Raw genomic sequence first — 16182 nt, 5'->3', positions numbered from 1 at the left:
GGGCGAGTTTAGAGAAGGGAGGGCTCAGGGCTGGCTCTGAAGGCCCTCTAGGTAGGTGGGCAGCGCCAGGGGTGGCTGTGGGCTAAGCCCTGACCTGCGGCGGGCCACTGTCACCCCCTTGAGTCCACAGAGTTCATCCCACACTGATTTTTGCTGAATGAGACCCAAGTCCTGAAAGCCACCCATTTGTTTTCGGTTCTTTGTCGGCCTGTGGGGCCCCTGCCCACTTGATGCTAATCCCATCTGTCTGCCCTCCGTGCCTGCGGCCCCTCTGCTGGGCACACTCGGCGCCCACTCAGTGGTCAGCTTGGCGGGTGAGCGCGGCCCCCAGGGCGTGACCCGCTTCCTCAGACAGGCGGCATGGCCTCCAGCCTGACTCAGTGCTGGGAGTCGCTCCCAACCCTGGTGTCACAGCAAAGCAACGCAGAGAGAAATGACACACATGGTGGCCTCCTGGGGTGGCAAAGGGTTCGGGAGGCTGTCCCCCTGCCTTCGGACGGATCTGCTCCAAAGTCACCCCACCAGCCGCAAACTAGGGAGTCCACACCTCCTCCTGCGGATGCCAGCCCAGCCAGAGGGACGGCGCCCCAAACACCCAGGCGGGCCTGACTTACCTTGGCCTGAGGACCGAGGGAGCGGATGGAAGGGACGGCGATGAGGGCGAAGCGCTCGTACAGGTACTCGTTGGAGGAGCTTCCCTTCAGGAGGGCGAACGGGATGACGTAGAGCTCCCCCTCAAGAACGAGGACCAGTTGCCGGTGCCGGCCCACAGGGCCGCTGGAGTGCATCAGGCCCTGCGGGGTGAGGGGAGCGGCTGACACACCCAGCGGGGGGGACCCCCGCCCCCAGGGGGGCCGCTCAGGGAGTGGGGGCGATGGGCGGGGCTCCCTCCCACCTGCCTCACAGGCGCCACCCGAGGAGGAGGGTAGAGGAGCAGGGCCAGGAGGGAGACTGCTGTCACCCGGCACGAAGGGTGTCCCACAAAGACAAGGATCAGCCCGGGTCACCCAGATGTTTCTACAGATGGCAGGGGATTCATGCAAAGGGCAGCTGTCCCAGAAAGCACTGAGTCATGGTGCACCCGATGGACCAGGGCAGGAGATGCTGCGTTGGCACAGGGACCCTACGGGCAGTGTAGGAATGACCCCGTCACACAGGCAGTGAGGGCTCAACCAAAGTGGGACGTGCTGTCCATTTCAGTGGACAGGAGGCGAGAGAACTGGCGTGCAGACAGAAGCTTTGGGAACCAGGATGACATCCCCGGAGGAGAAGGGTTCCGGATTCCAGGACCTCAAGTCACCTCAGGCCTCTGTGTCCCTCCCCCGAGGACAGGATGGCCCCATGGCCCCAGGCTCTGCAGGGGCTGTCCCCACTCGCTCCCCCGGTGCTGACAGGGAATCTGACACTGATGGGACCCCCATCACTCCTGAAAGGCCCAGGCGGGGACCTGAGGGAAGGGTGAGTGCATGCGGACCCAGAGCAGACAGACAGCCCTCACGCTCCAACAGAATTGCTCATGGAGACTAAGGCCGGATGAATCCGGATAACGCAAGTGGCAATGACTGTGAAAACCAGACTAGACATAGGCCAAGTGTGAATAAAGAGATGAAGCGGCCACAGGAGCCTGCGGGGAGAATGTGCAGGGCCCACAGACCGCGGGCACCAGGTGCCAGGTGCTGGGCAGCCCTGAGCCCTGGGGTGCTGGCTCAGGGGAGGGTCACAGCCGGGTCCCCCCCAACATCCCTCTGTTGCCCAAGCCACTGCGCTCTGGAGGAGCGAGTGTCCACGGCCGCGCTGCTGTGGGCACTGGGCTGAGGGTGCAGAGGGCATTCAGCTAACCCAAAGGGACACGCGCCTGGTGGGACATTCTGTCTGTACAAACCCCCTGTGGCTTTCTTTCTTTTTTTAAAATTCTAGATGCATCTAAAGAAAGCAGAAGTAAAAATTACTGGGCCAACTGTTTCTTTCTTTCTTTAAGAGCTACTTTCCAAGAAAAGGTAAAAGTATCGCTGTACAACCCAGGAAGGAAGAAGTAGGGTGTGCACAGTGACCACTCCAGGGGTCAACTCCTGGGCTCCGTGTCCCCACCGTGGGCCGCACCGAGGCCCCTGCCTGGCCTGGCACAGGGAGGAGGCTCTGGAAGGCCCTCTGGAGGGCAGACTGCTGGCTGCTGCAGTGCACCTAGAGGCCCTGGGGGCCGGGCCGGAGCAGCTGGGCTGATGGTACCCTGACCTCAGGGATGGGTCAGCAGCTGTGACAGTGACAACTGCTCGCTGCCCAGCCAGAGCACTGCTGCTCGGCACGTGGGCAATGCGGGGGCTCAGGCCACCTGCCATGGGCAGAACCAGACCCATCCTCGCCTGATCCGGGGTCACCAGGCATCACTGGACGGGGTGGCAGCCCTACCCCTGCAGACCTTCCCTGGACTCCACCTGCCAGGGCGCCAACCCTGATAAGTCTCTGTCAGGTGTCATTCCAGAGGTCACGGGCTTCACGGGGACACAGCACTCTCAGACAAGTCCCCAGTCACGACAGCACCTGTCACATGAAGTGAAGGTAGTTGAGGGGTGCTGGGCCAGGTAAGAGGCTGGACGCCGCTTAGAGAAAAGGTCCACAGGCAGCGTGCCTTTGAAGGGACTCTGCTAACTCCGCCCACAAGACTGTCTTGTCTGAGGCACAAGCCTTAAGAGGGTGATGTCACGTCCTGGGAAGAGCTCAGGTGTCTTCTGCGACGACTGATTTCTGATCTCTCCATCAGCCACTAGTGTCTAAGGTGGGGGACTGGGCGATGGGGAGCCACGTCAGTTCAGGACTCAGTCCCTGCTCGAGAGCTCACGATGATGCAATGTCTCAGAAAATAAAACGTGCACAAGAAACCACTACTGAGTGAGACCACGGAAGTGTAAAACGCCAGCCCCAGAGGGTGGGACACGATGCTGGGCCCACCCCCCCGCCCCAGCTGCTGCTCTGCACGTGAGGGTGGGGAGGCCCCACCTGGGCAGACGAGGCCCATGGGGCACACGGAGGGCAAGGCTGGAGAGGGACTCGGGAGCCAGATGGTGGAGGCCTGAGGCTGAGCGGGAGTGTGGCTCTCGCAGGCTGTGGGGACCTGCATCCTCTGCTGCGGAACCTCTGATGAAGCCTTGAAAGGCAGCCTGCACCAACGAGACGGGCTGCTCGCGGTAATTCAGGCGAGGAAACGCAGCGGAGAAAAGGGGACAGGACTTGCCAGGACTTGGTGAAGAGTAGCCTTAGCAGCGAGGAGAGGGAAACGCCTCTGAAACTCTAGCCTGGGAGCTTGCGAGCCTGTCTCTGAACCGTGTACCCGAATTCATAGGTCCAGATCCTCCCGGGACAGCACCTCGCCGCAGGTTCTGGCCTGGCACGCACAGCCCTGGGTGAGGGCTCCAAACGGGACCCTTATCCAACAGAGGGGAAGGAGGTGGGTGGTGGCAGACAGGCTGCATGGCAGACGGGCATCTCTGGTTAAAGGCAGTGGGAACACTGACCGAACGTGTTGGAACAGGGGCCCTGAAAGCTGTCCTCTGCATCCTGCCTCCAGGACACACGAGCGTCACCCTGGCACGGAAGGATCAGCCATAATCCAACGTGAACTTAAACACAGAGAGCACAGTCATGTCTATGCAAGCTACACCTCGTCTGTTAGACGGAGAAGAGAGAATTCAAGGAAGCGCTATTCTGCGCCTCCGTCTGCCAGTCTGGGAAGGGCTCGCTGGCTTCTGAAGCCCTGGGTTTGAAGGACAAAAGGGCTCCGCATCGCCCCCACACCCGCCACGAGTACAGTCCAACAAATGCCAGCAAGGACCCCGACTCTCTGACCCCTACAGTTTCCAGGAAGGTGTTTTCTGAAATAGAAAACACCGGGCCAAGTGCCCTAAAATCTGTTTATTCCCCCAGGAAGCGTGACCCTGCCTCTCGCAGCAAACACGGCTGGAGCGCTCGCGGCGCCAGGCCGGCCGGGCTGGAGGGGAGGCGGGCAGCGAGAGGACGAAAACGGGCGAAGCCCAGGCTTTGCAGAGGAGAGAGGGCTCCTCTCCACAGGGGGCTCCAGGCGGCTGTTATCAGCTCCCACCTCAGCTCCCAACGCCCTGTCCTCACCTGCTCTTCACACGCTGCTTCCTGCAGCCGGTTCTCCCGAGCGAGCGACAGGTGCTGCCCTGAGGCGTGCGTGCGTGCGTGTGCGTGCGTGCGCACGCCTGCGTGCGCACGCGTACTAAACCGCAGCCCCGCCGTGGCCCTGCCATCTGTGGCTCCTGGCCTCCTCCCAGCCGCACTCGGGGGTGGCCCGGCTGACCAGGGAACAGCCCGCTCCCGGGGAGTGGGTGGAGGGGGAACCACACCTCATCAGTGTCCGTCCTTCCTGGGTTTCGCTCCCTCAGCCCAGGAGAACCACACAGTCTCCCGTATCTCACAGTTACCCCTTCACCACAGGGAACAGTCTTGATACTGATCTCCCCTAGTTAACCTACCTGTGCTTTCTAGCTCCGGACCAGACCCAGGCCCTCTGTTGAGCGGGGTTTGGAAGGTTGGAAAGCCTTGCCCAGTGACCAGGAAGGGAAGGCACATTCCGGGAGAGGCCTTCGCCACGGGGTCTGGGTCCGTGTGCTGGGTCGGGAGCTCTGGGGGACCCGGAACTGCTAGATGATGGGGTGTGTGGTTAGGGGAGAGGTGGAGGGGGTTCTGAGAACATCGACAAGACTCTCACCTCCCTGCCCCTCAGTTCCCGAACCCACGGGACAGCACTGACGCCGCGACCTCACAGGCAGCGTGTGGGGCTCTAGGCAGGCCCTCAGCACATACACGTCAAACGTGAATTCTCAACTGCCTCCAGGTGCTTTAAGTAAGAGGAACACAGGTCCTATTATTCATACTATTCTTTCCTGCTGGGTCTCGATCATTTTTCTAGTACAACTCATTCCCTTTCCCTCCTGTGTTTGTAAACATGGCCAAAACACGTAAATGGCCTCTTTGGAGCATCCAGCTCCACATGGAACCCAGGGACTCAGGGATACCGCCATCACCACGGTCCTCCTCACCTGCACGTCTCCACCACCATCATCCACAGCTCTTCACTGAGTATCCACCACACCTGACACCTGTGAAACCCACCGCCGAGCAGTTACCCTGACGTCCAATTTCCGAGTCGGCAGTTCCCCCAGGCAACCCCCACGGGTCCCAAGTGTTTGCTGGGTGGTGAACTCTGATTCAATCACCATTTTGGTCAATGGGATCTCCCGTATACACTCATGGTGACCTGGGGGGTGCTGAACCGTTTGGAAAGCACCATTATCAAACATGATGTTGCATGTGTCCCAACTTTGGCTTAAGCACTACGTGCTCTGTGCACAGCACCAGGGTCCAGAGGAGCAGCCTGCAGCCCCCATATGCGGGGAGTTCCGTTTTCACGGAAGGACAGGAGGCCTCTCAGAGCCTTGCAGCATCACAGGCCAGAGAATGAACACCCCTGGTCACCACGGGGGAGGGCAAGAAAACTCCTGGGTCCATGAACTTTCCAGCAGTTTAGATCTGGGATGAAATGGACTTCACTATGTACAACAAGGATTCCAGAAGCAAAGAGCTGACTGCTGGGAATCTGGATACCCCAGAACCCTGTACAGGGCTTAGGATTTTTTTCCTGACTTATATTTTTGATTGAGTGAATTGATCAAACAGAACTTTTTAAGGTAGAGAAACCTTTTATGTGACGCTTCTGAGAAATATTGGTGTCATGGATGGTTGTATCAGTCTCAGTAAATATCAAAGCTGTTCAGAAAAAAACCCTGAAACCGTGACTAAAAGCTACCAGGATTGTAGACACTGTATTCCAACCAGAAACGCAGAGTCCAAATTCGACCCACTCAACTGTCCTCTCTGAACAACAAAAAACAAACCACTGGTTTGCCTGGAGATTCTGAGAAGGGGCAAACCAGAGGAATCTGGCTACGGGAGATGCATGACCAGTGGCCAACCAGAGCCAGAGGGGCCTGCCGGCCACCCAGCGTCCAGTCTCAAAGAGGCCTCTCTGTAGCCGAAATGGTGAAAACGAGCCCACACGCCCTCAGTGGAAGGCGTGCCTTGGCTCCCCCAGAACCTACTGGGGTCAGGCTGAGACGGGGGCAGCTGAACATCAGCTCGAATCGACCCAAGGGGCCCTGACCCAGGTGAGAACACCGCTTGCCTGGCAGGAGCTCGCTGATTGGTCTGGCGCCCTCACCACTGCTTCAGCAGTCCAGACAGCTTGTGAGTCGTTGCCTCCGTTTTTCCTTCTCCTAATCAGCTGTGGTGACACTTGTGGTCCTTGGGTGACGTCTGTCCTATCCATGTGAATGTTACCACAAAGTCCCAAACAGAAATCAGACAGCCTGGAGGTGCCCATCTCGCGGGCCTTGTCCCCCCTCCACACTCTGGAGTCAAGGTCGGACTGTTGTGTGACGAGCCTTCGAAGATGACCTCCAAAGCCTCCAGTCTATTACAAACCAGGCACCTGACCAGTCGGTCTCATCTACCGGGTAAGGATAAGCTAGGTTATCACACCGCTTTACAAGAGTCCCTTTCCCCCAGAGCAGACATCACAGTCACAACCCTGCCAAAGCCAAGCTCTCCTCCTGGTCAAGCCCCTGGCAGAGCCAGACCCCTACCTCGAGTTTTCAGAGGAGAGGTCCTGGGCCATCCTGGAGATCTGGTGTCTAGGAAGGCAGTTTACCAACCTAACCGATGTGAACGGCAAGTTTTAAGTCAGTTTCTGGGGTCCTGAACCAAATAACTCCGCTTAGCCTGGAGGCTTCTTTAGTCAAGAGCAGAGGTGGACGAGGGGGACTGTTCCTTCTGACCAGAGTCGTTCACTCCTCCTACCTGTCCTATCATCTTGGCTTTGACGACTGTAAACTTAGCAAACAGGGAATTTAAATAAATGGAAACAATTATAAGGATGACAGAGACTATAACTAGAACAAGCCCAGGGACTTGTTAATTCACATTTAAAGAGTGATTTGACCAAATCCTAGGGAATCTTAGACTCTACACCTGGGTCCTTAATGCTAGCAGCTTCTGGCTTTGGATGAAGCCCCGTCTGCACACTGAGGGGTAATTCGGGGCCTGCGCTTCACGTGGAGCAGCCCTGGGGGCGCGTGGTTCTGCGTGTCCCTGTGGCGAGTCCAGGCTTGGGCACGAGTTACTACCCTTCACTCCATGGTGATGAAGAACGAATGCCACGGACACAAACCGGGTCCCGGTCCCTCTCACACTAGCACGTGCCACTTTGGTGACATTTTCTCCTTTGGGTCTGAGACAGGATTTGACTTAATGTTTGATGATGGCTCATGGCAGATGGAACGGGGCCTCCTCAATGATAACTGGACATGCTCACCCGTCCTGACAGCAAAGGACAGCGTGCTTCAAGGAAAGAGCCAAGGCAGTGTTTCCCTTCAGCTAAATTAAATCAAGTCCTGGTGCAAGCCTGCGGTAAAATATTATTCTGTTCCACTTTTCATACCGTCTGACCTAGTCCCTTAGCAACAGGACTGAGGCTAAACAAAGGCAGTTGTTCAAATAATTATACGTCCCATGTGAAGAGGCTAATCGTTTTAGTCTTGAAGTGTCATTAATTCATAATCTTGGACTTTTGGTTTTGATTTGTATTTTCACTGAAAATGTGAAGAAGGCCTGGCTCTGTCTGGCAGCTGACAGCGGCGGGAGTGGCGGACGGTGCCGTGTCGCCCTCTAGTGGCCTCCGGAGCAGGGCGGGAAGCAGCAGTGGTAGTCCTCCGCCAGGCAGTGCGCTGAGCGGGAGCACAGTCCATGAGCATCATACCCGGCAAACCGCCCCCGCCCCCAGTCTCCTCTGTGCCCGGTGCGCACCCGGCTGTGCCTGGCACGTGTCAATAAACACGTGAATGGGGAAGGAACTCCTGATTAGATCCCAGCTCTTCGGTGAAGTGGTTTTACTGAACCGCAGTGAGTCCCATTAGTCAGCCAAGGGGAAGCTCTTGCCCTGATCATTTACTTTAACGACCTCTGAAAGGTTTTACTCCACATCTCTCGTGAGGCAGCCTAACTCCTTCACTGTGTTCAAACTCCTCAGTCACAAAAGGACTAAATCAGGAACTAAATGCTTTCAAACTAAATGCCTCACTTCAAGACGAGACGCACCCCTGAGGGTCACACCCGTTCACACATGCAGTTCCCAAGCACAGAGGGGCCGCCGCAGCCTCAGGACACCGGCACGCACGTCGGGGGGGCCGGGGTTTCCTTCCTTAGTCAACTGTATAAAGACATGACTTCGATCACAGTTCTAACTCGTTTGGGGCTCGAGTCCATAAATCTTCCCCCTCCCGGCACCCCTGGAGGAGCACAGATGTCCAGACACAAGCAATCACTAATCCCACTGGCATGTTTATGTTCTTTAAGTCATAGGGGAAAGTCCTCAGAGAGAAAGACTGTCTAAGAAACACAGGGCAGAGTTTATGAACTCATGGGACCCCTTCAAGGATGACTCGTGGCTGTAGCAGCCTCTCTCCTGGGTGGAAACGCTGCAATGGAGGGAGGGAGGGGTTGCCTCTCTCCGCCCCCAGCCTCTTCCAGCTGCTCTCCACCCCGAGGATTTCTGTCTTTGATACAAGGGAAGAGCCCCTTCCCTGGCCAAAAGAGGCGGGTGTCAACCAGCGAAACAAACAACGCTCAGGCGTGGGTCCCCTGCGGGCACTTCGCTGGACTTGGAATCTACCCAGAAGTAAGCCGGAACCAGCACCGGGCTGGTTGACGGGTCGGGGGCTCACAGACTCAAAGCGCCTCCAGGGCAGGCCCAGCCCCTTCCTTCTGCTTGATAACCTCTTGGAAAGCTCCCAGCTGCCACAAAAGAGCGGCCACAGAAAACCCATTAGCTGACTTCTGCCTTGGGTCTTCTGTTTTGTATCCAGACTAGACCCAAAAAACAAATGCAGCTTTGGACCACGTACCATCTATAAATTTTCCTGAGTGCCAACATGCACCAGGCCCCGTAACAGCTGCTAAGGACACAGAGATGGCTCTGCTCGGTGGCATCGTCCTCAATTTCTAATGAGGACACAGGTACTCAAGGAGGGGTACCAGCTTGGCCAAGGTCACCTAGCCAGGAAAAGGCAGTGCTAGACATGAGTCCAGGCTTCCAGCTCCTAGAGGCTCTATGCTCCCCTCCACCCCCGTGTCCCTGAGCGAGGGAAGTCCAGAGGGCACCACCAGGCAGTGCAGACTCCTGAAAAATATTAGGCAAGTTGACACACATCTGGGAAGGCCAGGCCAGGAGATGCACTGGCGTTTCCTGAGGGTGAAGGGATCACTGTCAAGGTGAGGACACCTTGAGGATGCACCTCACCCCTGTCAGTCGGCTAAAGCGCAAGAGAGCTGCTGATGGGCCACTCCAACACCTGTGAGACGAATCTCCCACCTGGCTGTGGGGAGCTGCTAGGAGGGACACACAGGCTGGCTCCCTGAGGGCCCATCAATCCCCACCCTTCCCAGCTGAGAGCTGGGCCCCCCAGGAGCACAGCCTCCACTTGCTGCAGGGGCCTGTTATGAACTGGATGCTTGTGTCCCCCCCAAATTTACATGTTCATGCCCTAGGCCCCCAGTGTGATGGTATTTGGAGGTAGGACCTTGGGGAGATAATTCAGTTTAGATGAGGTCATGAGGGCACGACCTCCATGATGGGATTAGTGTCCTTAGAAGAAGAGGAAGAGACCTGAGTGTGCTCACTCTCCCTGTCTCTCTGTCTCTGTCTTTCTCTCCATCACGTGAGGACACGTGCAAAAGTAGCTGTTTTCAAGCCAGGAAGAGGTCTCCCACCAAGAATCTGGGATTTCCAGCCTCCAGAACTGTGAGAAATAAATGTCGGTTGTTTAAGCCCCAGTCGGCAGCATTTTGTTACAGCAGCCAGAGCTGACTAATACCCAGTCGCATACAAAAGCATCTGATGGGCTCACCATTCAGATTCACAAGATCCCTGAGCCCTTTGGCAGCCCTCCCCCAACACCCTCCCGCCAGTTACAGAGTCACGTCTGGATTGAAAAGTGATGTGCAAAGACTAGGGCCACAGAAACCTGTCAGTAGCCGCGCTCAACCTTCTCGAGAAATCACAAGTGCAAGGGTGTCTCTGCCACTGGACCCTGTGGTGGAGTGAGTCCTGACAAGGGCAGAGGCCAAGGGTCTGTTCTCAACAGGAAGCGGCCCTGGGCTTGAAGCTGCTCAGGCGAGACCCTCAGATGAGCAGTGGGTGGGGGAGCGCTGACTGCTGAGGAGATGGGGGAGATGCGGGCAGCCCTGCGCCACCAGGCCTCCCCAAGTCTGACGAGCAAGGTGGGAAGAAGCAGCATCTCATTTGCACCTGAGGTCACAGAGGCCAAACTGACCGGCCGGCCAGTAAGGAGCCGGGCTGGGACCTGAACCTGGATCTGCCTGCCCACTTGGAGCTCAGGGCCCATCCACTAACCAGCAGCCAACCCAGAACACACGTCCACTTGGGCTTCTGGACGCTGACCGAGAAGTTGGACAGAGAAGCCCCAGGTCTGGAAAACCTCTTCTGTCTCAGGAGCCTGTTTTTCGTCTGCGGGGTGTGGGGGTGCTGAGCGGGAAGTGATGTGTCCTGACGCCAAGGAGCCCTGGGCCGGGCACTTACCCCTTCCATGGGTGCCACGAGCAGGTCGTACAGAGCGCGGAGCGGCGGCCTGGCGAACGAGCTCTGCCTCCTGGGAAGAGAGGAGGTCCCGTCCTTGACGGGCGACGTGGCGTTGCCGACCAGGCTGGTCATGCTCTGGCAGCTCCTGGGGAGAGAAGGACAGGGGTGACGTCGGGCACAGGCTCCGTTCCTGTTCCTGGAGAAGGGAGCTGGGAGGCCACCCAGCAGGATGCGCGGGCCTCCCTCCCTCTGGCCTCGCATCCTCCCCCTCAGGTACTGTTCACAGCACAGTGAGCACTGACAGACACCACAGGGCGGACCAGCTGCACACAGCAGCTTACATGGCTGTGGAGTTTTTCTGCATAATCAAATGTCCTGAAGTGCTCTTCAAAGGATTTAATTACATCCTTGCATGGAGTGACTGGGCAGGCAGACATGAGGACCATGAGAATCGGGGCAGCCACCAAACTGCTCGGAAGACGGTGCCCCAAGACCACCTAACGTCCAGGGCGTTGGCCCCAACCTGGGCTCAGGTCAGCCTCCGGCCCCCACCGGAGCCCCAGCGCAGCCCGAGGCCCCGCATGGGGGGGTGGTCAGCTCAGGAGCAGCTGCAGGGTTTTGTTTTCCTTTTTAATTTATGTTCCAAAGTTTCCAAGCAAAATTTTATTAGTACAGATGGTATTTTCAACCCCAAGGACCCCAAGTTTCACACTCCCAACACAGGCCAACAACATCCACTGAGTCACTGATGCATTGAGAAAATGTTTCCTGAGCGCTGGCTACCTGCCAGGCACTGACGCAGGCCCTGGGGACCAACAGAGGACAAACGGCACAGGTGAGCAGAAGACATGGCAGGTTGGGAAACAAACCCATCTCCACTGCAAGGACCAGGCTGCCCCCACAAGTCTTTCTGAACCAGCCCTTCGGCGTGGCTAGCGTGGCCTCGGCACAGCCTCTGGTGATGGTCTCCATGTGACTATCGGATAGTCAGTGGTCTCTCAAGCTTGATCCAGACACTGCACAGTTCTGGAGTTTCTGCTATGCACTCAAGGATCTTAAGGCAGAGACCAGGTCTCACACCAGACACATGGCCAAGTAAGTACTCTGGGCAGTGGCAGCTCTGTGGCTGTTACCTAAGGAAAAGCAGAACGCGGCTTTCCCTCCTGGGCCAGGCCAGGATCCATGACCATCTAGAGAAATGATCTGAAAGATGCGTTTGCGTTTTTGAGGCATGGCTTCTGTCCCTGGCCTTCCCCCGCCCTTTGCGGTGTTCTCAGCAATGTCCCACTTCTAAATCCTAGGGTCGTGCCAAGCCAGGCTGTGAGCACCCTCAGCCCCTGCCCTGCTCCTGCAAGAAAAGAAAGAGGAGGGGGCCCGGAGGGCCTGCGAGCCCGCTCATGGCCGCTCCTACATCACCCTCACTCAGAAAGCATGTAATTACAAGCGACTGGGGCTGCGGCATGTCTTTGCCATCAGAGCCAGTGAAGCACAGATAACCCTGCAGTGACACTCAGAGGCTCACTTAATTCCCTGGAATACACGGCAAAGAGCATTGCTCCCCTGAAGGAGAGAGCACCAAACGGCCCTCCAGAGATGTGCTGGAGTGACGCGCAGTGTCTGTCATGGCACCGCGTGCTCCTACACACGGCCTGTGTGTGCTTGCAGCCTGGGGAGCCCGGGCTGCCACCAGAACAGCACGGGGGGGCATGGCAGGACTGCAGCACCCTGCCCCACACACCCCTCACTTCACTCCTCAGACATGTGTCTCCTGGACTGTGGGCTTGTTACCCCACTTGAGGCACCTGAGTCTGATTAATCTGGCCACAGACATCCAGGGAGTGCCATGTTCCCAGACAACGGTGTGGCCACAAGTCCTAACAGTGACCGATGGGGTGCTCCACAAACCCCAAGGCCCTAAACGAAATAGCTCCTACTGGAGACAGAGACCCAGCTCCACATCCCGAGCTCCCCTGGTAGTACAAGGAGACCAGCATGACCAAGCTGCACAGGGAAGGCAGGAGGGGGTGGGGAGCTGTGTGATGGACAGACCTGTGGGCACGGGTCCCAGCCTGGGGCAAGTCTCTCGCCCTCTGGGCCTTACTTTTTGCATCTGCAAAAAGGGAAAACGCTGCAGAGAGTGTCAGATAGGGGAGAATGGCTGCAAAGCATCCAGAACTTGGGAGTTGTTGGGAGTCTCAGCTGATGGGACGATGAGTGAGAAGCCCTGGGCAGGAGGGTGGGAGTGGGCTGGGGTGCCTTTTTATTGAACCCACGAAGTGCCAGAGGCATCTAAAGGGACCCAACAATGCTAACCCACTCCACACGCATCACTACCCCGCACGGGGGTCCACAGAGGGGCTGACCCATGGGTCCCGGCACTGGGCTGTATGTAGGGAAGGGAAGAGCGCCAGCAGAGGTCCGGGGCATAAGACCCTGACTAGCTGCTGGTCAGGCAGAGCCGAGGGAGGGCTTTCTGGGAGAGGACCATTTGCTGTGGGCACAGGGGACGATCTGGAGTTAGACTGCCTGTGGACAAGGAGGGGGAAGGCTGTTCCAAGCCCAGGGAACAGCGCAGAGGGAGGCACCAGTGTTGGGAATGGAGCACTGGGGTGCTTGGGGCAGAGTGTTGGGGGCAAATGTATGGAGGGTGGGGCTGCGGGCTGGAGAGCTGGGGAGGTGAGGCGGCAGGGCAGCTGGCCCACCCCCTTCAGCACCAGGCCTGCCTGAACAGGAAGCTCCTCCCCCAGGCCGATTCCTTGCAGGGCCAATCAGAGGAAGGCCTCCTGCTGGTCTCCACGGCTGGGACCAGGCTGGGACTCAGTGCCCTCACCCCCGGCCAGTTCAGGTGGGAAGCCAGTCGATGTCCTTGGTCAGGGCTGGTAAACACACGGCCGGTCGCTGCACGTGTTGCTTGGTGGTAGTTTCCAGGGACACTCTCTCTGGGCATCTGTACGCTTCCAGGGGCTGGGGGGTGGGCTGGGTCTCAGGCTAGGACCCACCAGGGTCACAGTAGCAAGCAGTGGTTTCCTCACCTCCACAGAGCTGCCTTGGACAGACTGCAATCAACAAGCTCCCTGTGTGTGTTGCTTCTGCTTTTGCTACAACATTCACAGTGACCTACAGCGGCTCTCATAGGGGTGCGCCTGCCCGGAGATCTGCACAAAGGTGTGCCATACTTCAGAGGAGCCGAGCGGTTAAGCTCCTTCCCTGAGCCGGGGGGACGTTCCCGGACAACACAGCTGCCGCCGTCTGACTCTGCCAAGGCATGTCACTTCCGTGCTCCCCACTTTTCCTTGCTTGTAAAACGAAAGGGGTACACTAAATGCCTTGCAGGTCTCTTCTAGTTCTAAAAAATTAAAAATCTACTCACTCTAGGAAGCCATCAAAACTGCGATGGCTCTTTTAACTGCTCTGCTGGCCACAGCACTAGAGCCCTCCCTGAGCTTGCCCGTGTCGGCGGCAGGGCGTGAGCACAGCCCTCCGGCGCTGCGATCTGTCTGGAAAGTCGGCGTCGCCAATGCACGTCCCCGTGGTCGGGATTCAGAGTCACAGCCAAGCGGCCACGGCCCCCTGGGCTCTGAACCCCGGGCCCGAGTGGTTGACAGGTGTGAGCGGATGTGTGGGATGGTCCGCTCCCTGCTGTCCTCCTTCCTGGCATTGTCGCCACGGGCCAGTGCATCCGTCACACTGCAGAAGCACGGCCACGGGGTGGGGCCTCGGCGATGGCACTGCTCTGACTTCTGCGGACCCTTTCAGCCTGGCTGACTTCTCTCTGCCTGGGCAATCTGGACGCAGATGAGAGGATGGTGCTTTGACAGGGTGGAAACGTTTCCCTGTGGCAAGAGGGTGAGCCGCAGGAGGGGCAGCGCCCCTACTCAAGGCTCCTGCCAAGCCTGCAACACCCACATATCGCTCTCAGGACCCTAGGAGGTGGGGAGGTTCCTCTTCTACAGATCAGAGACGCCAAGAGCCTGGACGAGGTTGCTGGCCAGGGCAGGGTCAAGCCTCCCACCTGCCGGGGAGGGAGGGGTTTTATTGTGTTCTTCCAGCATTCAGGACACACTGAGCAACCTGCACTTGCCTCCGATCCCTGCCCTCCCTGCTGCTGGGTCCACAAAGGTGACGTTGACAGCGGGCGGCCTCTCCCAGATTTCGTGGGAGCAGGAAGGAGGGCCGGGCTCCCGGGACTCCCAGCTGCTCCGCCACGCGGCTCCAGCAGGGGTCGCTGGCTCGCTTTCCTTGAGGCCTCCATTTATTGCCAGGGATCCCATCGGGCTAATTGACAGTCCAGCTCTCAGCAGAGAGGATTTTCTCACACCACATCGTGGTCTTCACCAGCTCATTCCTCAGATGATGTTTATTAATCTACTTCTGGAGAAATATTCGTTTTCTCTGCGGCTCGGCCATCTGTGTGGTAATGGGAAACGGAGGGACTAAGCACGCATCCAGGGAGACCGGAGGCAGGCAGGCAAGCGGGGAGCCGCCTGGTCTCTGCACCAGCAGGACGCAGAGCTACGAGGTGATATGTGGAGCGCTCCCGGGCAGGGCAGAGGCATCGGGGTAGTTTATGTCTCCGGAATGATGACAAAAGCCAGGTGGTCTGGGTAGCACTTTCGGCTCATGAATCTCCCTGCAGGGATGAAGAGATCTATTCCCCAGGCAGGGGGATTTATAACTGCCTGGGCCTGCAGAAGGCCCTGTGCGCTGGGACTCGCTCAGGCTCACACGCTGATGCGCCCCACGCGGAGGCCCCTGTCTGGGGCAGGCGTGTGCCTACTGGGCGTCCGGGGAGGCCGTGGGACACCTGGGGGATGTGCGCTTGGAAGTCTCAGCCCGAACTGCCGCACTCAGCACAAGCTGGTTGCCCTGTCTGCTGAGGAGGGGAGTGAGGTCACGTGCAGAGTCAGTGTATGGGGGGGGGGGGGGGGACCCAGCCCAACACGCACACTGGTTTCTCAGCTTTCACAGTCAAAGATGGAGAGCGAGGAGAGCAGTGGACATGGGGGAGCAGGGGCTCAGCCCCCCTCAGGTGAGACTAAGGGAGGGGCCCCACCCAGGCTGAAGACCCCAGGGATGGTGGCAGCCAGCCTGGCCCAGAGATCCCGCCCGTCCCGCCTGTCTCTCGGCGCAGAGGGAGGAGCCCAAACCTAAGCTTGGTGCAGCCCAGAGATTCGCAAGGACTTCCCAGGGCTCCGCACACACTTCCACCCAGAGGCAGGACTGGGAACAGGCCTCCCTTGTCTGAGGAGGGGCAGGGACCAGGCAGAATACAGGGGAGCAGAGAGGAAAGGGGCGTTTCATGAAAGCATGACAGGCGAGCTGACCGAGGAGCCCGCTTTGCTCTTCCAGGTGCTGCGAAGCGGGGATGCCTGCCTCGCAGGCTTCCCTCCTGCGCCTTGGAGGGTCTTCTCCTTTCCCACCTTTCCCGTGTCCTCCCCTCTGTGCTCAATTCCCTGCCAGGCACTGGGGTCCTTCCCATCTGACAGGGCTGCAGAGTGAGCTGAGCCAGGAGC

The 16182-nt window shown here is 58.2% G+C and overlaps 1 protein-coding gene across 5 annotated transcripts in view; it reads right to left on the bottom strand.

Annotated features, from left to right (window-relative positions):
- TTC28 (tetratricopeptide repeat domain 28) overlaps positions 1-16182 on the bottom strand; it is a 594505-nt gene that overhangs the window by 20757 nt on the left and 557566 nt on the right. For all 5 annotated transcript variants that reach the window (XM_079943481.1, XM_079943479.1, XM_079943480.1 and 2 more), the window contains 2 exons: positions 10670-10814; positions 615-794 (listed from right to left, as the gene is read on the bottom strand). In XM_079943481.1, the coding sequence (XP_079799607.1) occupies positions 615-794; positions 10670-10814 (325 nt within the window). The remainder of the gene's footprint in view (positions 1-614; positions 795-10669; positions 10815-16182) is intronic.

Source organism: Stenella coeruleoalba (genome assembly GCF_951394435.1).
Source record: "Stenella coeruleoalba genome assembly, chromosome: 14".
Classification (NCBI taxonomy): Eukaryota; Metazoa; Chordata; class Mammalia; order Artiodactyla; family Delphinidae; genus Stenella; species Stenella coeruleoalba.
The sequence above is the reverse complement of the archived record's forward strand: the minus strand, read 5'-3'. Positions and strand labels throughout refer to the sequence as shown.